The sequence below is a fragment of the Streptopelia decaocto genome, assembly GCF_964273445.1.
Source record: "Streptopelia decaocto genome assembly, chromosome: 22".
Taxonomy (NCBI): domain Eukaryota; kingdom Metazoa; phylum Chordata; class Aves; order Columbiformes; family Columbidae; genus Streptopelia; species Streptopelia decaocto.
In genome coordinates, this window is record NC_138677.1 from 3,051,331 (window position 1) to 3,068,215 (window position 16,885).

The 16,885-nt window shown below is 52.3% G+C and overlaps 3 protein-coding genes across 5 annotated transcripts in view; all 3 read right to left on the minus strand.

Moving 5' to 3' along the window:
* Positions 1-964: 964 nt before the first annotated feature.
* Positions 965-9,255, minus strand: GH1 (growth hormone 1; the record flags this gene model as incomplete). The annotated part of the gene is made up of 5 exons (XM_082070960.1): positions 965-1,246; positions 3,263-3,424; positions 3,737-3,850; positions 4,306-4,469; positions 9,183-9,255. The coding sequence occupies 5 exons, from the start codon at positions 9,253-9,255 to the stop codon at positions 1,046-1,048; spliced, it is 714 nt and encodes a 237-aa protein (XP_081927086.1). The 3' UTR covers positions 965-1,045.
* Positions 7,523-14,671, minus strand: CD79B (CD79b molecule). Of its 2 annotated transcripts, none has more exons than XM_082071060.1 (6): positions 14,336-14,671; positions 12,460-12,513; positions 11,350-11,661; positions 10,482-10,600; positions 10,065-10,106; positions 7,523-9,711 (listed from the first exon to the last, which is right to left on the minus strand). In XM_082071060.1, exons 1-6 carry the CDS (start codon positions 14,400-14,402, stop codon positions 9,613-9,615), a joined length of 693 nt encoding a protein of 230 aa, XP_081927186.1. In that variant the 5' UTR covers positions 14,403-14,671; the 3' UTR covers positions 7,523-9,612. The 2 variants fall into 2 exon arrangements, with proteins under 2 accessions (XP_081927186.1, XP_081927185.1); XM_082071059.1 differs by lacking the exon at positions 14,336-14,671 and adding an exon at positions 13,258-13,387.
* Positions 14,672-16,095: 1,424 nt separating this feature from the next.
* The window catches only part of SCN4A (sodium voltage-gated channel alpha subunit 4), a 45,275-nt gene continuing 44,485 nt past the window's right edge, over positions 16,096-16,885 (minus strand). The window contains exons 27-28 of one of the 2 annotated variants that reach the window (XR_014185881.1): positions 16,329-16,437; positions 16,096-16,208 (exon numbers count right to left, since the gene is read on the minus strand). The gene's annotated coding sequence lies outside the window, so the exon portion shown is untranslated. Of the gene's footprint in view, positions 16,209-16,328; positions 16,530-16,885 lie in introns of those variants that run through there. The other variant, XR_014185882.1, reaches the window with a different exon arrangement.

The following is a 16,885-nucleotide window of genomic DNA, read 5'->3' on the forward strand; positions in this document are numbered from 1 at the left end:
TCAGCCCCAAATCTGTCCCAAATATACCCCTTCCAGCCCCAAATCCAGCCCTAAATCAGCCCCAAATCCACTCTCAAGTCCCCAAAGCCACATCCCCCAACCACAAATCCCAAATCTAAATGTGCCCCCAGCCCCCAAACCACAACCCCCAGTCCCAAATCTGCCCCACATGTAGCCCCTCCAACACCAAATCCAGCCTCCAGCCCCAAATCTGCAACGCCCAGCCCCAAATCCACCCCCTCCAACCCCATATCCACGATCCCTAGTCCCAAATCCATCCAAAATCTGCAGCTCTCAGCCCCAAATCTGCCCCAAATATACCCCTTCCAGCCCCAAACCCAGTCTGAAATCCAGCCCTAAATCTGCCTCAAATCCACCCCTTCCAGCCCCATATCTGTGACCCCAGTCCCAAATCTGTCCAAAATCCGCAACCTCCAGCCCCAAATCTGTCCCAAATCCCCACCCTCCAAATGTAAATCCACTCTCAAGTCCCCAAATCCACATCCCCCAGCCACAAATCCCAAATCTAAATGTGCCCCCCAGCCACAAATCCAGAACCCACAGTTGCAAATCTACCCCAAATGTAGCCTCTCCAGCCCAAAATCCAGCCTCCAACCCCAAATCCACCCCCTCCAGCCCCAAATTCAACCCTCAGCCCCATATCTGTGACACCCAGTCCCAAATCCACCCTAAATCCACCTCCTCCAACCCTGAATTCACCCCGTCCAGCCCCAAATCTGCAACTCCCAGGCCCAAATCAGCCCCAAATCCACAAACCCCAGCCCCAAATCTGCCCCTTCTAGCCCCAAATCCACAACCACCAGTCCCAAATCCACCCCCCAACCCCAAATCCACAACTCTGAGCCCCAAATCCACACCGGCAACAGCTTGTCCCTCCTGTCCCCTGTAGTGTCCTGTCCCCGCAGCCCCCCAAAACCCAGAGCCCCATCAGTAGGTAGCAGGTTTATTCTCCAATTTTCTTTACAAGGAGCGGGGCATCCATGGCCAACGAGGGGCCGGGGTGGTTGGGGACCCATCCCCGCTGTCAAACGGTGCAGTTTCCCTCTCCGTAGCGCCGGCACTTCATCACCTTTAGGTAGGTCTCCACCTTGTGCAGGTCCTTCTTGAAGCAGGCGAGCAAGCCATAATTCTTCATCAGCGCGTCCTCGTTGCGCAGGTGGATGTCGAATTTGTCGTAGGTGGGTTTGAGGATCTGGGGACCCCGCGGGCTCCGGTCCTCCAGCTCCTATGAGAGGATGGAGAGAGGTTGGGGATGAGCAGCCTCTAAGGAACACGTTACCAGGGCTGCCATCTAGTTTTAGAGATTGGGGTTTTCCCCACCTTTAATTGGTTTTCAAAGGTACTTTTGAGTTTACGTCTGTGCAGGAATCATTTTGGCTGGAAGAGACACTCAAGATCATCAAGTCCAACCATCAACTGGCACTAAACCATGTCCGTAAGAACCGCATCTCCGCATCTTTTAAACCCATGGTCCGAGCTGCCATCTAGTTTTAGAGGAGATTGGGTTTTTTCCCTACCTTTAATTGCTTTTCAAAGGTACTTTTGAGTTTATGTGTGTACTGGAACCATGGAGTCATTTTGGCTGGAAGAGACACTCAAGATCAAGTCCACCCATTAACCGGCACTAAACCACATCCCTAAGAACCACATCTCCGCATCTTTTAAACCCATTGCCAGAGCTGCCATCTAGTTTTAGAGGAAACTGGGGTTTTTCCCCACCTTTAATTGCTTTTCAAAGGTACTTTTGAGTTTACGTCTATGCAGGAATCATGGAGTTATTATGGCTGGAAGAGACACTCAAGTTCATCAAGCCTGCCCATTAACTGGCACTAAACCATGTCCCTTAGAACTGCATCTCCGCATCTTTTAAACCCATTGCCAGAGCTGCCATCTAGTTTTAGAGGAGATTGGGATTTTCCCCACTTTTAATTGCTTTTCAAAGGTACTTTTGAGTTTATGTCTATGCAGGAATAATTTTGGCTGGAAGAGACACGCAAAATCATCAAGTCCAACTGTTAACCGGCACTAAACCACATCCCTAAGAACTGCATCTCTGCATCTTTTAAACCCCTCCGGGGATGGGTAATTATGCAGCACACATTGCTGCCAGTGAGAAGGGAGCTGGCACAAGGCTGCAGGGGGGGCGGAGTGTGTCTTTGGGGGTCTTAAAATAGGGCAAAAATTTGCAGGGTCTCTCTGTATCTACTCTGGCCAAGGAGAAGGGGAACGGCGTGATTAATTCTCTCTTTTCTCCCACTTTCCCAGAGAACAAAGCTCTAACCCAGACCCAAGCTGCGTGCATCTGGAGCTGAGAGATCCGCAATCTGCCACCATCCTTTGCTCACCAGCTGGCACAGTAAACAGGACAGTTTTGATTAAGAAAACAGTGTAATAAATGGGTGAAATGTGATTATTCATCTCGTTTCTGTGTACTGCTTCCCAAGCACATTTCAAATGGAAAGCAAAATCTGGAAATGGTCCTGACATGTACCTACGTACTCCAGCTGAAGTGCCAGACAAAAGAGCTCTGTTTAGTCTCAGAGCCCGACTTTCAGGGTTATTGAGCTGTTAGAAGATGTAAATAATTGTCCAGACTCATTGCTCATAGATACAGGTCTCAGAGCTCCAACTACATGATGCTGGCAGATGGACTTAGTTATAGAGGACGCATAACTGAAAAGGGATTTCATTTAAAATAACAAAGCAAAAATTAAGAGCGACCCTTGACAAAGATCTCGCTGCAGCTCTCAGCTGTCTGGGTGCTGCAAGAGAAATATCAGAGCATAGGCTTCCATTTGTACACAGACTTATATGTGTTATTCTTATAAAATGCTGTGAGCCCTTGCAGCCAGGTTGCGAACTTCTTAAAATATACTCCACCTTAAAGTATTTGCACAAAGATGCAGCCGAACATCCTTATGTTGCTGTTTGTACAGCAGCTTTAATTCGTCAAGTATTGTTTGGTGCTGGGCTTAGAAATACTTTGGGTCTGGCCTACTGTGATCTTCCTGGTCATTACACCAGTGCTATGAACATTTGTGATGTGTTTTCTTACACTCCCCAGTGTAACGGGGGGCGTCATGATCTCATTATTTTAAGGTAATCGAAGTCCAAAGGCCTTTGGTCTTCAGAGCGGAAGGTGGGGAGATTTCTCATGGTCTTTGGAAGACCCTGAGAGCTGAGTGCCCTGTGTCTAGGAGATTGCTGGTATTTTATAGTCGTGCTACATCCTGCAACTTACCCTCATCAGAGCTTGGATTCCTTCTTCTAGGTCCTTTAGTTTCTCATACACTCTGTCTGAGGTCCCAAAAACCAGGTTGTTTGTGAACACCTTGCTTAGGTATTGCACCGGGCTCAGCCAGGACTGGATGAGAACCAGCGAAAACCGAAGCAGCTCCATGTCCTGAAATTAAGAAAAGAAGAAAGTTACCTTCTCCCTCCAAATAGCCTGGAGGTGACCCGGAGACATACCACCACTCTTCCAGCTTCAGCAGATACAGGCAAGTTTGCAAGCTGAGAAACACTCAACCATCTATCCCATGCAGGTAACAGTTTTACAGTCTAAGAAGACTCTTTCTTTCTTCATATAGGGTTTAAATAGTGAAAAGGCAGAGCAAGAATGACACCTGAGGAAGCAACGAAGTGCTCACAGGTGGAAACCCTCTGTTGTGTAACGCAGCACAGCTGGGCTCTTCAAACAGGGGAGAGAACTTACCGATTTCTGCTGGGCATCATCCTTCCCCGTGGGCGCAGGGATGGTTTCTGAGTAACAAAATGCCTGAGAGTTTTTATTGGTGTGTCGCTGGTCCTCTGGAATATAGGTGCGTTCCTGTGGAGACATCACAAATACGCTCAGATCTGCTGCCCGTGTACAGCAAAAAGACCACAGACACTTTCCCAAGCTGTCCTGAATAGTTAATTTTTGCAAGAAATTAATGTGAGACATAAGGTGTCTCTGCACGGGGTTGGCAGGGAGGAGCGGGAGTCCACTTGTGTGCACAGTAGCAACTGGACCTAACATTCTTCCTCTTGCTAAGCCAAGGTGCTAAGCTGGACCCACACTTGGGTTGGGTTTGCCCAAGGAGCAGATGTGTGCAGGGTCAGAGAGCTGTGAGTTGGTGCCATCCTATTGATACCCTTTCCCCTCAGCAAGAGCTGATGGAGAAGACACCACGAGCTGAAAAGTCTCCGTTTGTAGGAAACTCTGGTGGTTGGGAAGCCGTGGCGCGGTCCTGAAACCCTCAAGCTAATGCGGAGGAGCTGCCCAGAGGCCACAACACTTACGAACTCTTTGTACGTCTCGGCAGCCAGGAGGTGAAGGTGCTGAGCCCTCAGCACGGCGTTGGCAAACAGGTTGGAGAGGGGCATGGCCGGGAAGGTGGCGGCTTCTTGAGGCCACTGCAGCCCCAGGGCCACCACGGCGATGAAGAGAGGAGAAAACCACGACCCTGCGGCAAAGCGGAGAGGAAAGGTGTTCGCGACCCTTGGGGACCGTGCTGAGGACAGAGGTGGCACCTGGGAGTTGACTCCCAGCCTCTTCTGACTTTCCTGAACGTCTCGTTTGATTCCACAAAGTCACATAAAACCATGTCACCTTTGACCAGACGTGTCCTCAAGGCCCATACTGTTCTAAGCAGCATCTTCCTGGCTGAAGGGTCATTGTTCCTCAATGAAAACTAGAGTGTGTCACAGTGGTTTTCGCTAAAATACTCATGTTTTTCCGAAGGCCTTGCCCTCATGAGGAGAGCATGGTGCCCTTTTCATTGCGTGAGCAAGCAGGGGATGGTGAGGACCAGGTGAGCTCCCACCTCATGTTGGCCTTGGTCTACACCATGGTGCTGGTGTGAAACCAGCTGTCTGGGATGAGGGATGATAGAATCAGAGATTCATAGAATCATTTTGGTTGGAAAAGATCTCTAAGATCATCCAGTCCAACCGTTAACCCAACACTGCCAAGTCCACCACTAAAAAATGTCCCTAAGAACCCCATCTGACGTTACCTGTGATGTGATCAGCTGCTTTTTTCTCTCTGGGACACACCTGTAGAATTTGGTGATCTTTGTCAAGTCTAAAGGTTTTCAACCCATGACATCCAACTCACACAACTGTCCATCTGCGCTTGGAGACCACAAAGTTAATCTCAGAGCAACACCTTTCACTGGAGGAATGCCATGGAGCCTGTAGGACATCATCCTGATCCCCGCCTTAAGCTCTGTATATGAGTTTTAATATCCCTGCCAACAATTTTGTTAATAATAACTATTATAACTGTAGCTTGACCTTGTTCTTTATGTTCTCCACCCTCTCCTTGCCCAGTTTTGGTTAAAGACTACCTCAGATAATTAATGAATTAAAGTCAGTCTGTACGGAATGGTACTCTTTTTAATCGATTTCATTGATTTATAAATTGCCGTGTTTTAATTTAATTTGGTGCTGAGTGTGCACAACCCACCGCAGCAGCACCCCATCCTCATCTCCCATCACCCTACATGTGCAGCCTCACTGACAATCCTTTAGAAACCGAAATAAAGAGAAGTACCTGGAGCCATTTCTGCCCGGTGCGTTGCTCAGGTGTTGCTTGACGGGGAATGTTTCCTCCTTTCATCTCGGCTGAGCCACCCCTTATATAGGAAGGGGTCTGTTTAAAATGTATATATGTGTTCATGATTACAACAACATCTCTGTATCTTCTCTGTGCATAAATGCACGAGTGTTCGCAATGGTGCTACCTAATTGTAGTCATTTATACATAGACGGAAAGGTTGGGGAGGTTGTTTGCTTGAGGTTGAAATAGGTGTTGAATGATTTCACCATATTCTGCTGTTTATTACAAATAAAGGTTTTATCATCATTGGAAGACCTGTCCCAAATCAGGGACAGGAATTTGCCACAGGGAGTCAAAAATCCACCCAATCGTCCCTCCTGTCTCTACAGCCTTGTCCCAGTTAACGGGCTGACTGCCCAGTTCGGGACAATTTGGGGATGTTTTCCCCTTTATTGTTAGTGTGGATAAAGCTGGATGTTGTCAGATGAATCCCATTTTTCCAGTTAATTTATTTCATGCTATCAACACTTCTTAAGTTCAGTAAATAGCTTTGGTGAGCTGGTTTGCCAGAGGTGTGACCAAGAGCTTGTGGTTGTTTGGGTACCAGCCTGACCAGTGCGAATCCAGATGCCAGCGCGCTGGGAGGTTTGTCACGTCCTCAGCTGGGAAGGAGGTAGAGGAGATGGGGAAGAGATGATAGAGTCATTGAATCATTTTGGTTGGAAAGGACCTTTAAGATCATCGAGTCCAACCGTTCCCCCACCCCCGGCACTGCCCCATGTCCTGAGAACCTCATGTCCGTCTGTCCAACCCTCCAGGGATGGTGACTCCAGCACTGCCCTGGGCAGCCTGTTCAATGCCCCACAGCCCTTTGGGGAAGAAATTGTTCCCCACATCCAACCTCAGCCTCCCCTGGCGCAACTTGAGGCCGTTTCCTCTGCTCCTGGTGCTTGTTCCTTTATTTTTGACACAAAGATGGGACGAGCAGGGGTCACAGCGCTCCCATCCCTGCTCTTGAGCAAAACAGGGCAGAACCTGCAACGGGCAACCCCAGGAGGGTCTTAAAGGATTTTTACTCCCGTAAGGCACTGATTTCCCCAAACCACCCTGTTTTGGCCCTTTGTCCAGGGTTTGGGGACTGTTCCCTGGTCGGGGGGGGGGGGGTGGTTTGGCACCCCGGGCACTGGGTTTACGGTGCCCTCCTGGCTCCGGTTTCTGTGAAGCAGCATCATCCCCAGGTCAGCTGGAGCAGAGGGTGCAAGAGCTGGTTAATAAACACGCCGTGAAGAGCGTGATCTGTTCCGAGAAGCACCTGGGTGTTTGCACATGGTGCTGTCACCGAATAAATGTCAGACCCTAGAGAAAAGGGAACAGTGGGTCCTGCAGCTATCAGGTATCCCGTCACCCAATAGCCAGCAACATCTGGGTGTGTTTTTCTGCTCCACATTGCGTTTAAATATGTCAATATTTGTCTGAGATGAGCAGAGCAGCCCAGCACATGTTCTGCTGCCTGATAATGATGATGCTCAGGAGCTGCAGGTCGGTACAGCCCCTTGCACCCGCGTCCTGCCCATCGCTTGCTGCCTCTCTAGCTCTATTACTCAAAACATGGTGCTAAATGAACATTTTCTTTATGTTGCAGCCAAGCATGGAGATGCCAGGACGATCCAGACATGGAGAATTGGTTTGTCCCCGATCATCTTGGGGCATTAAATGAGGCAGAAGCACCATGGGGAAGGCAGAGCGTGACAATTACAGTTGCATAAGCAGCTCTCAAATATCAGCCTGGCGTGTTTCTAGCTCTCAAATGCCTGCGTTTGCCACCCAAAACAGCATCTCCCAAAGCAGCGTGACACTGTGTAATTTCCAATTTCCTTCTCTATTTTATTTTTGAAAGAGGAAAAATAACCAACCCAAAACTCAGTTCTCTTCAGGGTGGTCCTGGGTCCACCCGCCTCACCCTGAGCATCACCAGCAGCGTCTAAACAAGTGAAGCAACTTTCTTGGAGCAGAGAAGGCTCTGGGGAGACCTTATTGTGGCCTTTCTGCGCTTAAAAGAAAGATTGCGTTTAAAATAAAACACCAGCACTACAGAAATACTCATTTGCTTCTGGCATTTTAAACTAAGCCCAAACCCGGGGCTAAAGGGGTGGCTGAGCGAAACTGGGGTGGCTGAAACTGCTTTTGACTTCGGCGGCTTCCTCTCCAGGTGCAAACAGCGGATTCTCCTCTTTTTCGTGTTATTTGGTTAAGTCAGTTGTGCAAGTTGTTTGCACGGAGCTGAGAGAGCGGTTGGGAACTGGGAAGGCCAGAAAATTTGCCTTCCTCTTCCATTCTATAACTGAAACCACGGGGTGGCGGGATGAGCTCTGCTGGTCCTAAAATTGGCCCAAATGTGGAAACCGCCAACAGCCAGTTCACTTCTCTCACTGTGAATACTCCTTTAATTAATCAATGTAATAAGCAAAACATGTTTAGGTAACATTTATATACATATGCATGCAACTAACTTGTGATATATTTATTTAACTAGTAAAACTCAACCTTAAAATGCTGGGTATTGTGCTGTTTAGATTTAATTCCATTTTATGCTATTTAGAATCAATTCCAGTTTTCCATGAAGGTGGTTTAGTGGTAAACAAGAACCATCCCTGCTTGAAAATGCCCGTTTCCTCACGATTTTACCCTCCCTTTTCTGCCGGCAGTTTCGGGAACGGAGCGGTCGTGTTTTCCCCTCCTCGGGAATTAAAATGTCACAAGCCACAGGGGTGCAGGAGCTTTTGTGGGGGACAAACCGGCCTCTCCAGACCCCCCCAGGCCCCATCACCCACCCAGCTGCTGCCACCACGCCAAGATAGTTTTTATTAACAAAACCAATTAGCGCCGCTCTGTTCCTCTCCAGATGTTTTTTAGCTTCTCTCGCAAGACCAGATGTAGCCGGGAGCGGAGCTGCTGGCCCAGGGCCCTGTTCCCCTGCTTCGGTTCCATGGGCTTTGTCTCTCATCCCAAGCTGATGTCTCGGGACCGTGGAGGTCCATCCCCCCACACGTGTTGAGCGAGAGCTTCCAGGAGAGCCCCAAAGCTGCTGTTGGCTTTATATCCCTTATATCTTTACATCCCTGCCTGCTTTTGGGGCCCTGATGAGGTGAAGTTTGGGTTCTAGCTAAGCTGGACCCAGGAAAAGCTGCTCCTTATTCCCAGTGCATCCCACCATCTCTGGCACCAGGGTTGTTGGAGACCCTTGGACCAGGTGCGGTAGGACGGAGCAGGAGATGAATTTACCCATGACCTTTATTAGGATTTCAAAAAGAAGTTGGATGCTTGTGTCCCACAATTTACATCTTTCCCGTAGGTTCTGAGATTGCATGTGTCCTTTACCATGGGGATGTCCTGGTGACATGGGAAAGCTCTTGTCTGGAGAGGAGCAAGACTTGAGAAAGACCTTCTGGGTGAGAGCTGTCTCCCCAGCTTTTCTGTAGTCTTTGGGGAGAAAGAAAGGATTTTGGAGGTTCCTTCATCTCAGACAACAGCCAGTTGGGCATGGACACATCCATGGCTTTAGAGCTGGGCAGTGACCCCAAGTCTTCTTCTCATAACACCCCATGGTGCTGCTCACCTCGGCTCCTCTGCCGGGGCTGCAGGGGGGTCTCACAGCTCAGGAGGGTCCCTGCAGCGTGGACACTGCCCATGCCTGGTCCTCTCCGTCCCAGGGGTGGAGGGGCTGGAGGAGCCCCACCACCTACCCTGGTACTTCCATGGCATTAACCATGTGGGAGCTCAGTGCCGTGATGTAGGGCTGGGCTTTGGGGGCAGTTTGCTCTTGGGGGGTTCTGTAGGTGGCTCCTAATTTCTACGTAGGCTTTAGGGGTTCGTCAGCAGGAGCTGTGGTGGGCACAGCCTGGACACGGCAAAGCGAGCACCCAAGGGCAGCAGGACCTGAGCTCTGTGCAATGCTGCTGGAGATGGTTTGCAGCCCAGGATCCAGGTGTCCATCACAGCTGTGGTCCAGGGCAGGGTGCTGGCAGGGTGGTGGGCGCAGGACCCCCTCACTCCTCGCCCGGGTGCTCCCCGACTGTCCACTTGGCCTTCACGTCCCGGAAAGGAGTGATGTCCTCGTAGGTGGCCATCTGCTCCACCGCCAGGCCCTGCGCCAAGAAGAAGGATGTTGAGACATGGCGGAGGGACACCATGGTTTTGGCCACAGCCCATCTCCCCTTCGTGTCCCCAAGTGGGGACCCATATCTAGGTTGTTCCCCCAGAGACTGGGGCAGGTTGTGAGAGGGGACAAGATGGGGATGGGTGGCTGGATGTGCTCAGATCTTGGCTCAGTTTTATGAGCAGCTCCTCATGGCTGATGTGCAAGAACTTGGGAGGAAGATGCTCTGATGTGCCCTCAAGGGCTGGTGGTGCTGAGCAGACACCCAGCAAGGCCACAACCTGTTGTTTCAAGGGTCAGGTTGATATTACAGTGCTATTTCTATAATTAATGCAGCAGTACCTCATAGGTGTGCTCCTCCTCCGGCCTTTCCTTGCCGTCACCCTATGGAGAGGAAAGTCACAGGTTGGATGTCACCAAAACCAACTGGCATCTTCCATCCCATGCATAGATGAGGTTCTCAGGGACATGGGTCAGTGCCAGGGTTGGGTTAACGGTTGGACTGGGTGATCTTGAGGGTCTTTTCCAACCAAAATGATTCTATGACCCCCTGTCCCCAGCCTTGTCTCCCCAGGCCATGTCCCACCACTCCCCCAGACAAAGCCAGGCATCCCACACACCCCAGTTTAGATGTTAATTGCCCAGTTTCACGAGCCACGCTCCCAGGTAACAGCTCCAAACCCAGTGCCTGCCTGTAGTCATCCCTGGCAGTGTCCTGCCCCTGGGGACACCCCTACTGCCGGAGGTGCCATCACTTACTTTATCTAGGAAGATGAGCACGGGGACACTGATGAAGATGACCAGGAGGATGGACTGGATGATGATGATGGCGTCTTTCAGGGTGTTCCTGTTCTGGATCTGCTGGATGTTGCTGTGACCTGAGAACAGCAGCACAGGGAGAGCCCCAAGTCCCACCTCTGTGCCAGGCTCCCCGGGAACGGGGACGAGCTCGGCATGGCCACAGCCTGGTGTGTCAGCAGAGCAGACGGGGGACGTGAGAGGGAGAGAGGAAATGGCCTCAAGTTGCGCCAGGGGAGGTTGAGGTTGGATCTGGGGAACAATTTCTTCCCCAAAAGCTGTGGGGCATTGGAACAGGCTGCCCAGGACAGTGCTGGAGTCACCATCCCTGGAGGGTTGGACAGACGGACATGAGGTTCTCAGGACATGGGGCAGTGCCAGGGGTGGGGGAACGGTTGGACTCCTTGATCTTGAGGGTCTTTCCCAACCAAAATGATTCTGTGATTCTATGACATGGTTGACGTGTCCTCCCCCTTGGAAGAGACCAGAGCATTGCAAACTACCCCTTGGCATCAGGGACCAGCTCTGGGATGAGACACCTTGGGCAGGACCCACCACTGGCCAGGAGCTGGACAAATCTGATTTATTAAGGGGATGCAGCCCCTGGGATGTGTTTCTACAGGATGGATGTGCCAGGGCAAACCAGGGGGGTTATCCTGACAACGAGCCAAGGAACCTCTGTGGTGCCACGGAGCACCTACAGCTGTATCTGAAGGGGTCCCACCAGCATGGTGGGTGCACAGGAGCATGATGTGGGGTTCACATGAAGGGGGAAAGGGTGAGAGAAGGAGAATGAGCATCTCCTGGGGTGCACGGAGCTCCCACTCACCCACGACTCTCAGCTCCGTCCCGCATGAGTGCGGCTGCTGCTTCTCCACCGTGAGGTTCTTGCTGTCGCACACGTAGATGCCGTTGTCCTTGTAGCTGACCCTGAAGATGGTGAGGTTGATGAAGCTGGGTTTCCTCTCGACGTGGTAGTGGGAGGTGTTGTGGTCCAGCTCAAGGATTTCGTCGCTGTCCTTCACTGTTTTGTACCACTGCATGCTCTGGGGCTCCTGGGTGTAGCAGATGAAGTGGACAGGCATGTTCTTCTTGGCCACCACGTAGCGTGGATGCTGATGGACCATGGGACACTCGCCACCTGCCAGGGGACAAGGGCGGTCATATCAGCAAGGACCTGGTGCCCGGGGAGTGTCAGAAAAATAGCTGCTCCCACAAGAACCCCTCTAGCATCTCCCAAATCAAGAGCTTTTTGTTTTCATGGATTACACTGCTTTTTTAGCGTTCAGCTTTGTTTTTGTGAGTCGTCATCATATGGGGGTAGAAATCAGAGACTTTTTGGGAAAACACGCTTTTAATGGGAATTCCAGTTTTCTGTGGGAATGGCTGCACTGGAATAATGTTTTGCTGCTCCCACCCCTCTCTGTGCACATCTCATTAGTCCCAGCTCCAAAATTACACCCTGAATGAACACACACCATGAAGTCTTCACTAGCACAGACCTATCGTCCCAGCTGGCGTCTCCCACACTGCCACATTTTTTGCATTTTGCTGTATTTTGTATTTTTGCCCATGTTTTGGGTCACAGAGTTCATGTTTAATACCCCATGTGTGGGAATGTCATGAGCGCCATGTGCCTGAGCCCAGACCCGGGTCTCAAGCCACATCCCCCTCATGCAACGTGCTCTGCAAACGCAGAAGAAAAACCACCTTAGGAAAGACAAAACAGGTCCAGTTTGCAGAGGGAGAGCAAAGCATAGGGCTGGGAAACGCCGGGGAGCAGGTCACAGCCTGGGAGTTGCCTCTGTGATGGGGAAGGGCGGTGGGTGGTGGGACATCTCCTGCTGTGGAGATGGCACCTTCACGGTGCAGCCAGCGGGGATGGGAGGGACCCTGGGGACACACATAGGGACAGAGCCCCGTTGGTCTGAGCTGTTACCTGTGCTGTTACCCGTGCTGTTCCCAGCGATGGTCATGTTGGCAGAGATCCCACCTGCAAGACAGGAGAAGGTCCATAAGAGAGCAACCAAGAGCTCATGTAGGACAAGTCTGTGTCCCACATGGGATGGCACGTGCCATGGGTCCTTTGTGCCCACTCCGTGTGGGATGGAGCACTTGGCAGCATCAACCAGAGCCCCACTCAGAGGACAAAGAGCAGTGGAGTTTTGGGTGTAAACCCGTCTATTTCCATCCCATCTCCTGAATTTCCTTGAAGCTGTTTTCAGGTTGACGTCCCAGCGAAACCTGCCTTTGCTACGAACCTCCTCCCTGGCTCTGACCTTTCAGAAAGGCTCCAGACAGACTCACATCTCTTCATTGACACTCTCAATTCGCTGAATCAAACAGAAACACTTTCCCTGATGGGGTTTCCCTGGGCTCAGAGCCCCGTGATGTCCTGGGGGACTCTCAGACCATGCAGCCCCCCGGGACAAGGGCTGGATGGAGCCACGGGCCCTGCCATGCAGTGCAGGAAGTGGGGTGAGGCGGCGACCCCCCGGCACCCATGGGTGCTCCAGTGCCTCGGTTCCTCTTGCTGCAGCTGGGCAGGAAGCCCCAGCCCTGTTTACCTCATCGCTTCAGTGCCCAGCGGATCTTCACCAAACCCCACCGCGGGGAAGCTGGCACGGGGGCGGGGGCTGCACCACCTCCCAGCAGCTGCAAAACTCACCCCCCAGCATAAGGAAGGTTCAATTTTGAGCCAGCGATGTGTCTGTGTGGCCAAGAAGGCCAAAGGTACCTGGGGTGCGTGAGGAAGAGTGTGGCCAGTAGGTCAAGGGAGGTTGAACCCCCTTTGCTATACCATGGTGAGGCCACATCTGCAGAACTGGGTCCAGTGCTGGGTTCCTCAGTTTAAGAAGGACAAAGAATTACTGGAGAGGGACCAGTGAGGGACACAAAGATGCTGAGGTGTCTGGAGCATCTTTGTGATGAAGAAAGGCTGAGAGAAGATCTGTTCAACCTGGAGAAGAGAAGCTGAGAGGCATCTTATTGATGTTCATAAATATCTCCATGGTGACCAACACGAGAGCCAGGATGAAACCCTGCAACCTCAAATCCGTGCTGGACTTGCGTGGCCACCCAAGAGAAGCTCTTTAATTGTCCTTTCCCCCGAGGGCACAATTGTCCCCAGATGAGGGTGGGATCTGCTGCAGGTTTTTGTGGGTGTCCCTGCACCAAGCAAGAGGGGTTGGAAGGGGACAGGAGTTGTGTCCTGGGTTCAGCTGCTGCTTCTCCACAGGGGTGCAAAGGGGAACAGCACAGGGGTGTTCACACAGATCCCCCAAATCACCCCCAAAGCCTTTTTCCACCCATTTCTCTCACTCCTTGGCACTGAAACCCTATAGAGCAAAGGGATGTGGCTTGGCCGTGGCCTCAGCAACGTGCTCGCCCTGTCCTCAGGCATCCAAGAGCAATACATGGTAAGAAACCCAAAATGACACAAAACCCAACTCTTCTTCCTTGCCACTTGCAACCTGTCTGCACCCACTCAGCACCGGGGGTGCAGAAATCTCCCGTGCTGGGGGGTGAGATGGTTGCGTCCCATCTCTGCACCCCAACGGGATGAAAAACCCAAAAACAACCCAAAACCTGAGGCACACACCAAGCCCCAGGCCCTGGTGGGTCCCCCCGACTCTACTGCACCCTAGGATGCTTCACTGCACGAAACAGGACTGAGAATAGTGATTGCAAGAAATAAATTAAAACTAAATGATTTGAAGCCGGCGCTGGGTGAAGCCCCTTACACCGCCCAAGGTGCATCAGTTGGGTGGATGTTTCCTTGCTCTGAAATGCAAAACCCCGTGTTTCATACCTACCTGTGACCAGAGCCGTCAGCCAGAGGTTCGCCTGGAGCAACCAGAGCGTCCTGCAGAAATCAGCCATTGTTCATTGCAAACGGCAGGGAAACGTCCAGCTTCTGCTAAAAAACACGGCGGCAGCGCTGACCGGCTCAGCCTCCGCACCTAAAAATGGCAAAGCTGCCGCTACGCGAGGCGGCCCCTTTCCTGCTCATGTAAATCCTCCTCCGTGGGGACTTTCCCCTCGGGGCTGGTTTTGAATGTGTCACAGACGCTGGGGTGGATGGTGCTTGTGCCCTGGGCATCATCCAGCCGTGTGTCCCCAGGCTCTGCTCGTCATGGTGGAGCTGGACATGACCGCTGTGGGCCCGCACCAGAGCTGGAGATGAAACTATCTGAAGGGAGGTTGTATCGTGGAGGGTGTTGGGCTCTGCTCCCCAGGAACAAGCGCCAGGAGCAGAGGAAACGGCCTCAAGTTGCACCAGGGGAGGTTGAGGTTGGATCTGGGAACAATTTCTTCCCCAAAGGGCTGTGGGCATTGGAACAGGCTGCCCAGGGCAGTGCTGGAGTCACCATCCCTGGAGGGTTGGACAGACGGACATGAGGTTCTCAGGACATGGGGCAGGGACAGGGGTGGGGGAACAGTTGGACTCGATCTTGAGGGTCTCTTCCAACCAAAACAATTCCACGATTCTATGAGTCCATCTGCAAAGCGCTCAGTGCAGAACCTGTGCTGAGCACAAGGGATGTCCCCAGGGAGACAGCGTCTAGAAGAGAGAGGTGGCCAAAACAAGGTGTCCCCTCCCTGGGTGTCAGCCATGGCCACTCCACACCCTTTGCCATGACAAAGACCCTTCTCCATGAGTCCATTGGACACAGCCAAAGCACAACGTGGCACCCTAATGCAAGATCTGTCCTCCTCTGCTCTGAGGCAATAATTCAGTTTCCCTCCATGCCGTGTTTTACCGGACATGGACGAGCACTGAACTGTAACTCCATGTGAAAAACACTTTTAGGTACTTTTGCCCATTGTGCTGGTCCCCAGAGCCTGGGTTTCTCTGCCCCAGGGCCTCCCCAAACCCTCACCTTCTGCAGGTTTGGTGGTTTTTTTGGTGGTTCTGAGCATCCAGCAGCTGCTGGGAACCAGCCTAAGCCTCGCCTGAGGGGATATGAAGCAAGAAAAAGGAGAAATAAAGGTTTCCAGAGAAACACTCACCCCAGCAGGGAAAAAGAGATGATGGGAGAGTTGTCTTCTCCTGGTAGAGGAGGCAGGTTGTGCTGTACACCGGAGCTGCCAAGTCCCTGCGGCCGTCACCCTGGTCTTGCTGTGACATCCCACAAGGCAGAAATAATGGGGGGTGCCCATGTGCGTGGTTTGTTGAGCCCTGGGTCCGGAGACAGGAGCTGTGACGAGCCAGGCAGGGGTGCCGGAGGTGCCTGGGGTTTCCTTATGGGGTAAACCCGGGAGCAGGGCACGAACTAATGAGGTTTTGCAGAGACATTGGCCAAATGACCCCACTGTGCTGCCTGCAGGCACCTGGGCATCTTCAAACAGGCACAAGCCTGGTCCCGAGGGGCTCGGTCTCCCCTTGAAGTCCCCCGTACCTGTAGTACCAAGTGATAAGGGATGTAGGGAGACCTGATGGTCTCACAGGGAGCATCCCCTGTTCCCACGTCCCTTCCCCTGGGCCACGTCGTGTGTCCCGGGCAGAGCAGAGCAGCTGTTCCCTTCCCCAGCCCATCCCTATTCATCAGGGCTTGGGTTTCTCCGCTGTCCTTTCCTCTGCTGCAGGAGGACAGGGACGGTGGCTCTTGCCCCCTCCTCCTTGCCACCCCTTACCTGCGTGGGAACCACGAGGCTCAACTTGAATTACGCCAGTACTGGGACAAGCTGTTCCAGCAAGAGAAAACATGTCAGTGAGGCCATGCCCTGGTCCTCAGGGACGCCAGCAGGTCCCAGAGGTGACTCCTCTTCCAGCCACATGTTGACATAGAAACCTCCTTTGCTCACCGCTGCCTTGTCCCTGTGATGCTGAGCTGCTCCCGCGGGGCTGGTTTGACATGGACCTGCTGGAGAGGGGCCAGAGGAGCCCCAGAAATGATCCGAGGCTGGAACAGCTCTGCTGGGGGACAGGTGAGAGAGTTGGGGTGTTCAGCTGAGAAGAGAAGCTCCGGGGAGACCTTAGTGCGGCCTTTCTGGACTTAAAAGGGGCTGAGAAGAAAGAAGAAAGATGGGGACAGACTTTTGAGCAGGGCCTGTTGTGATAGGACAAGGGGTGATGGTTTGAAAGTAAAGGAGGGAGATTCAGGCTGGACATGAGGAAGGAATTGTTGTCCCTGAGGGTGGTGAGAGCCTGGCCCAGGTTGGCCAGAGAGGTGGTGGCTGAACCATCCCTGGAGACATCCCAGGCCAGGCTGGACGGGGCTCTGAGCACCCTGAGCTGGTGAAGATGTCCCTGTCATGGCAGGGGGGGCGCTGGGGGAGCTGGGAAGGTCCTTTCCACCCATACTATTCTATGACCCTCAGAGCCTGGTGTGGGGCAGTTTGGGGGGCTGCATCTCCCCAAA

Excerpts from the sequence above, each read along its gene's own strand:
- CD79B (XM_082071059.1), bottom strand. The coding sequence starts at position 13,336 with ATGTGGCCTCACCATGGTATAGCAAAGGGGGTTCAACCTCCCTTGACC. Across the intron at positions 10,107-10,481 it reads TGCTCATCTTCCTAGATAAA|GGTGACGGCAAGGAAAGGCC; the intron begins GTAAGTGATGGC and ends TCCTCTCCATAG. Across the intron at positions 9,712-10,064 it reads AGGAGGAGCACACCTATGAG|GGCCTGGCGGTGGAGCAGAT; the intron begins GTACTGCTGCAT and ends TTCTTGGCGCAG.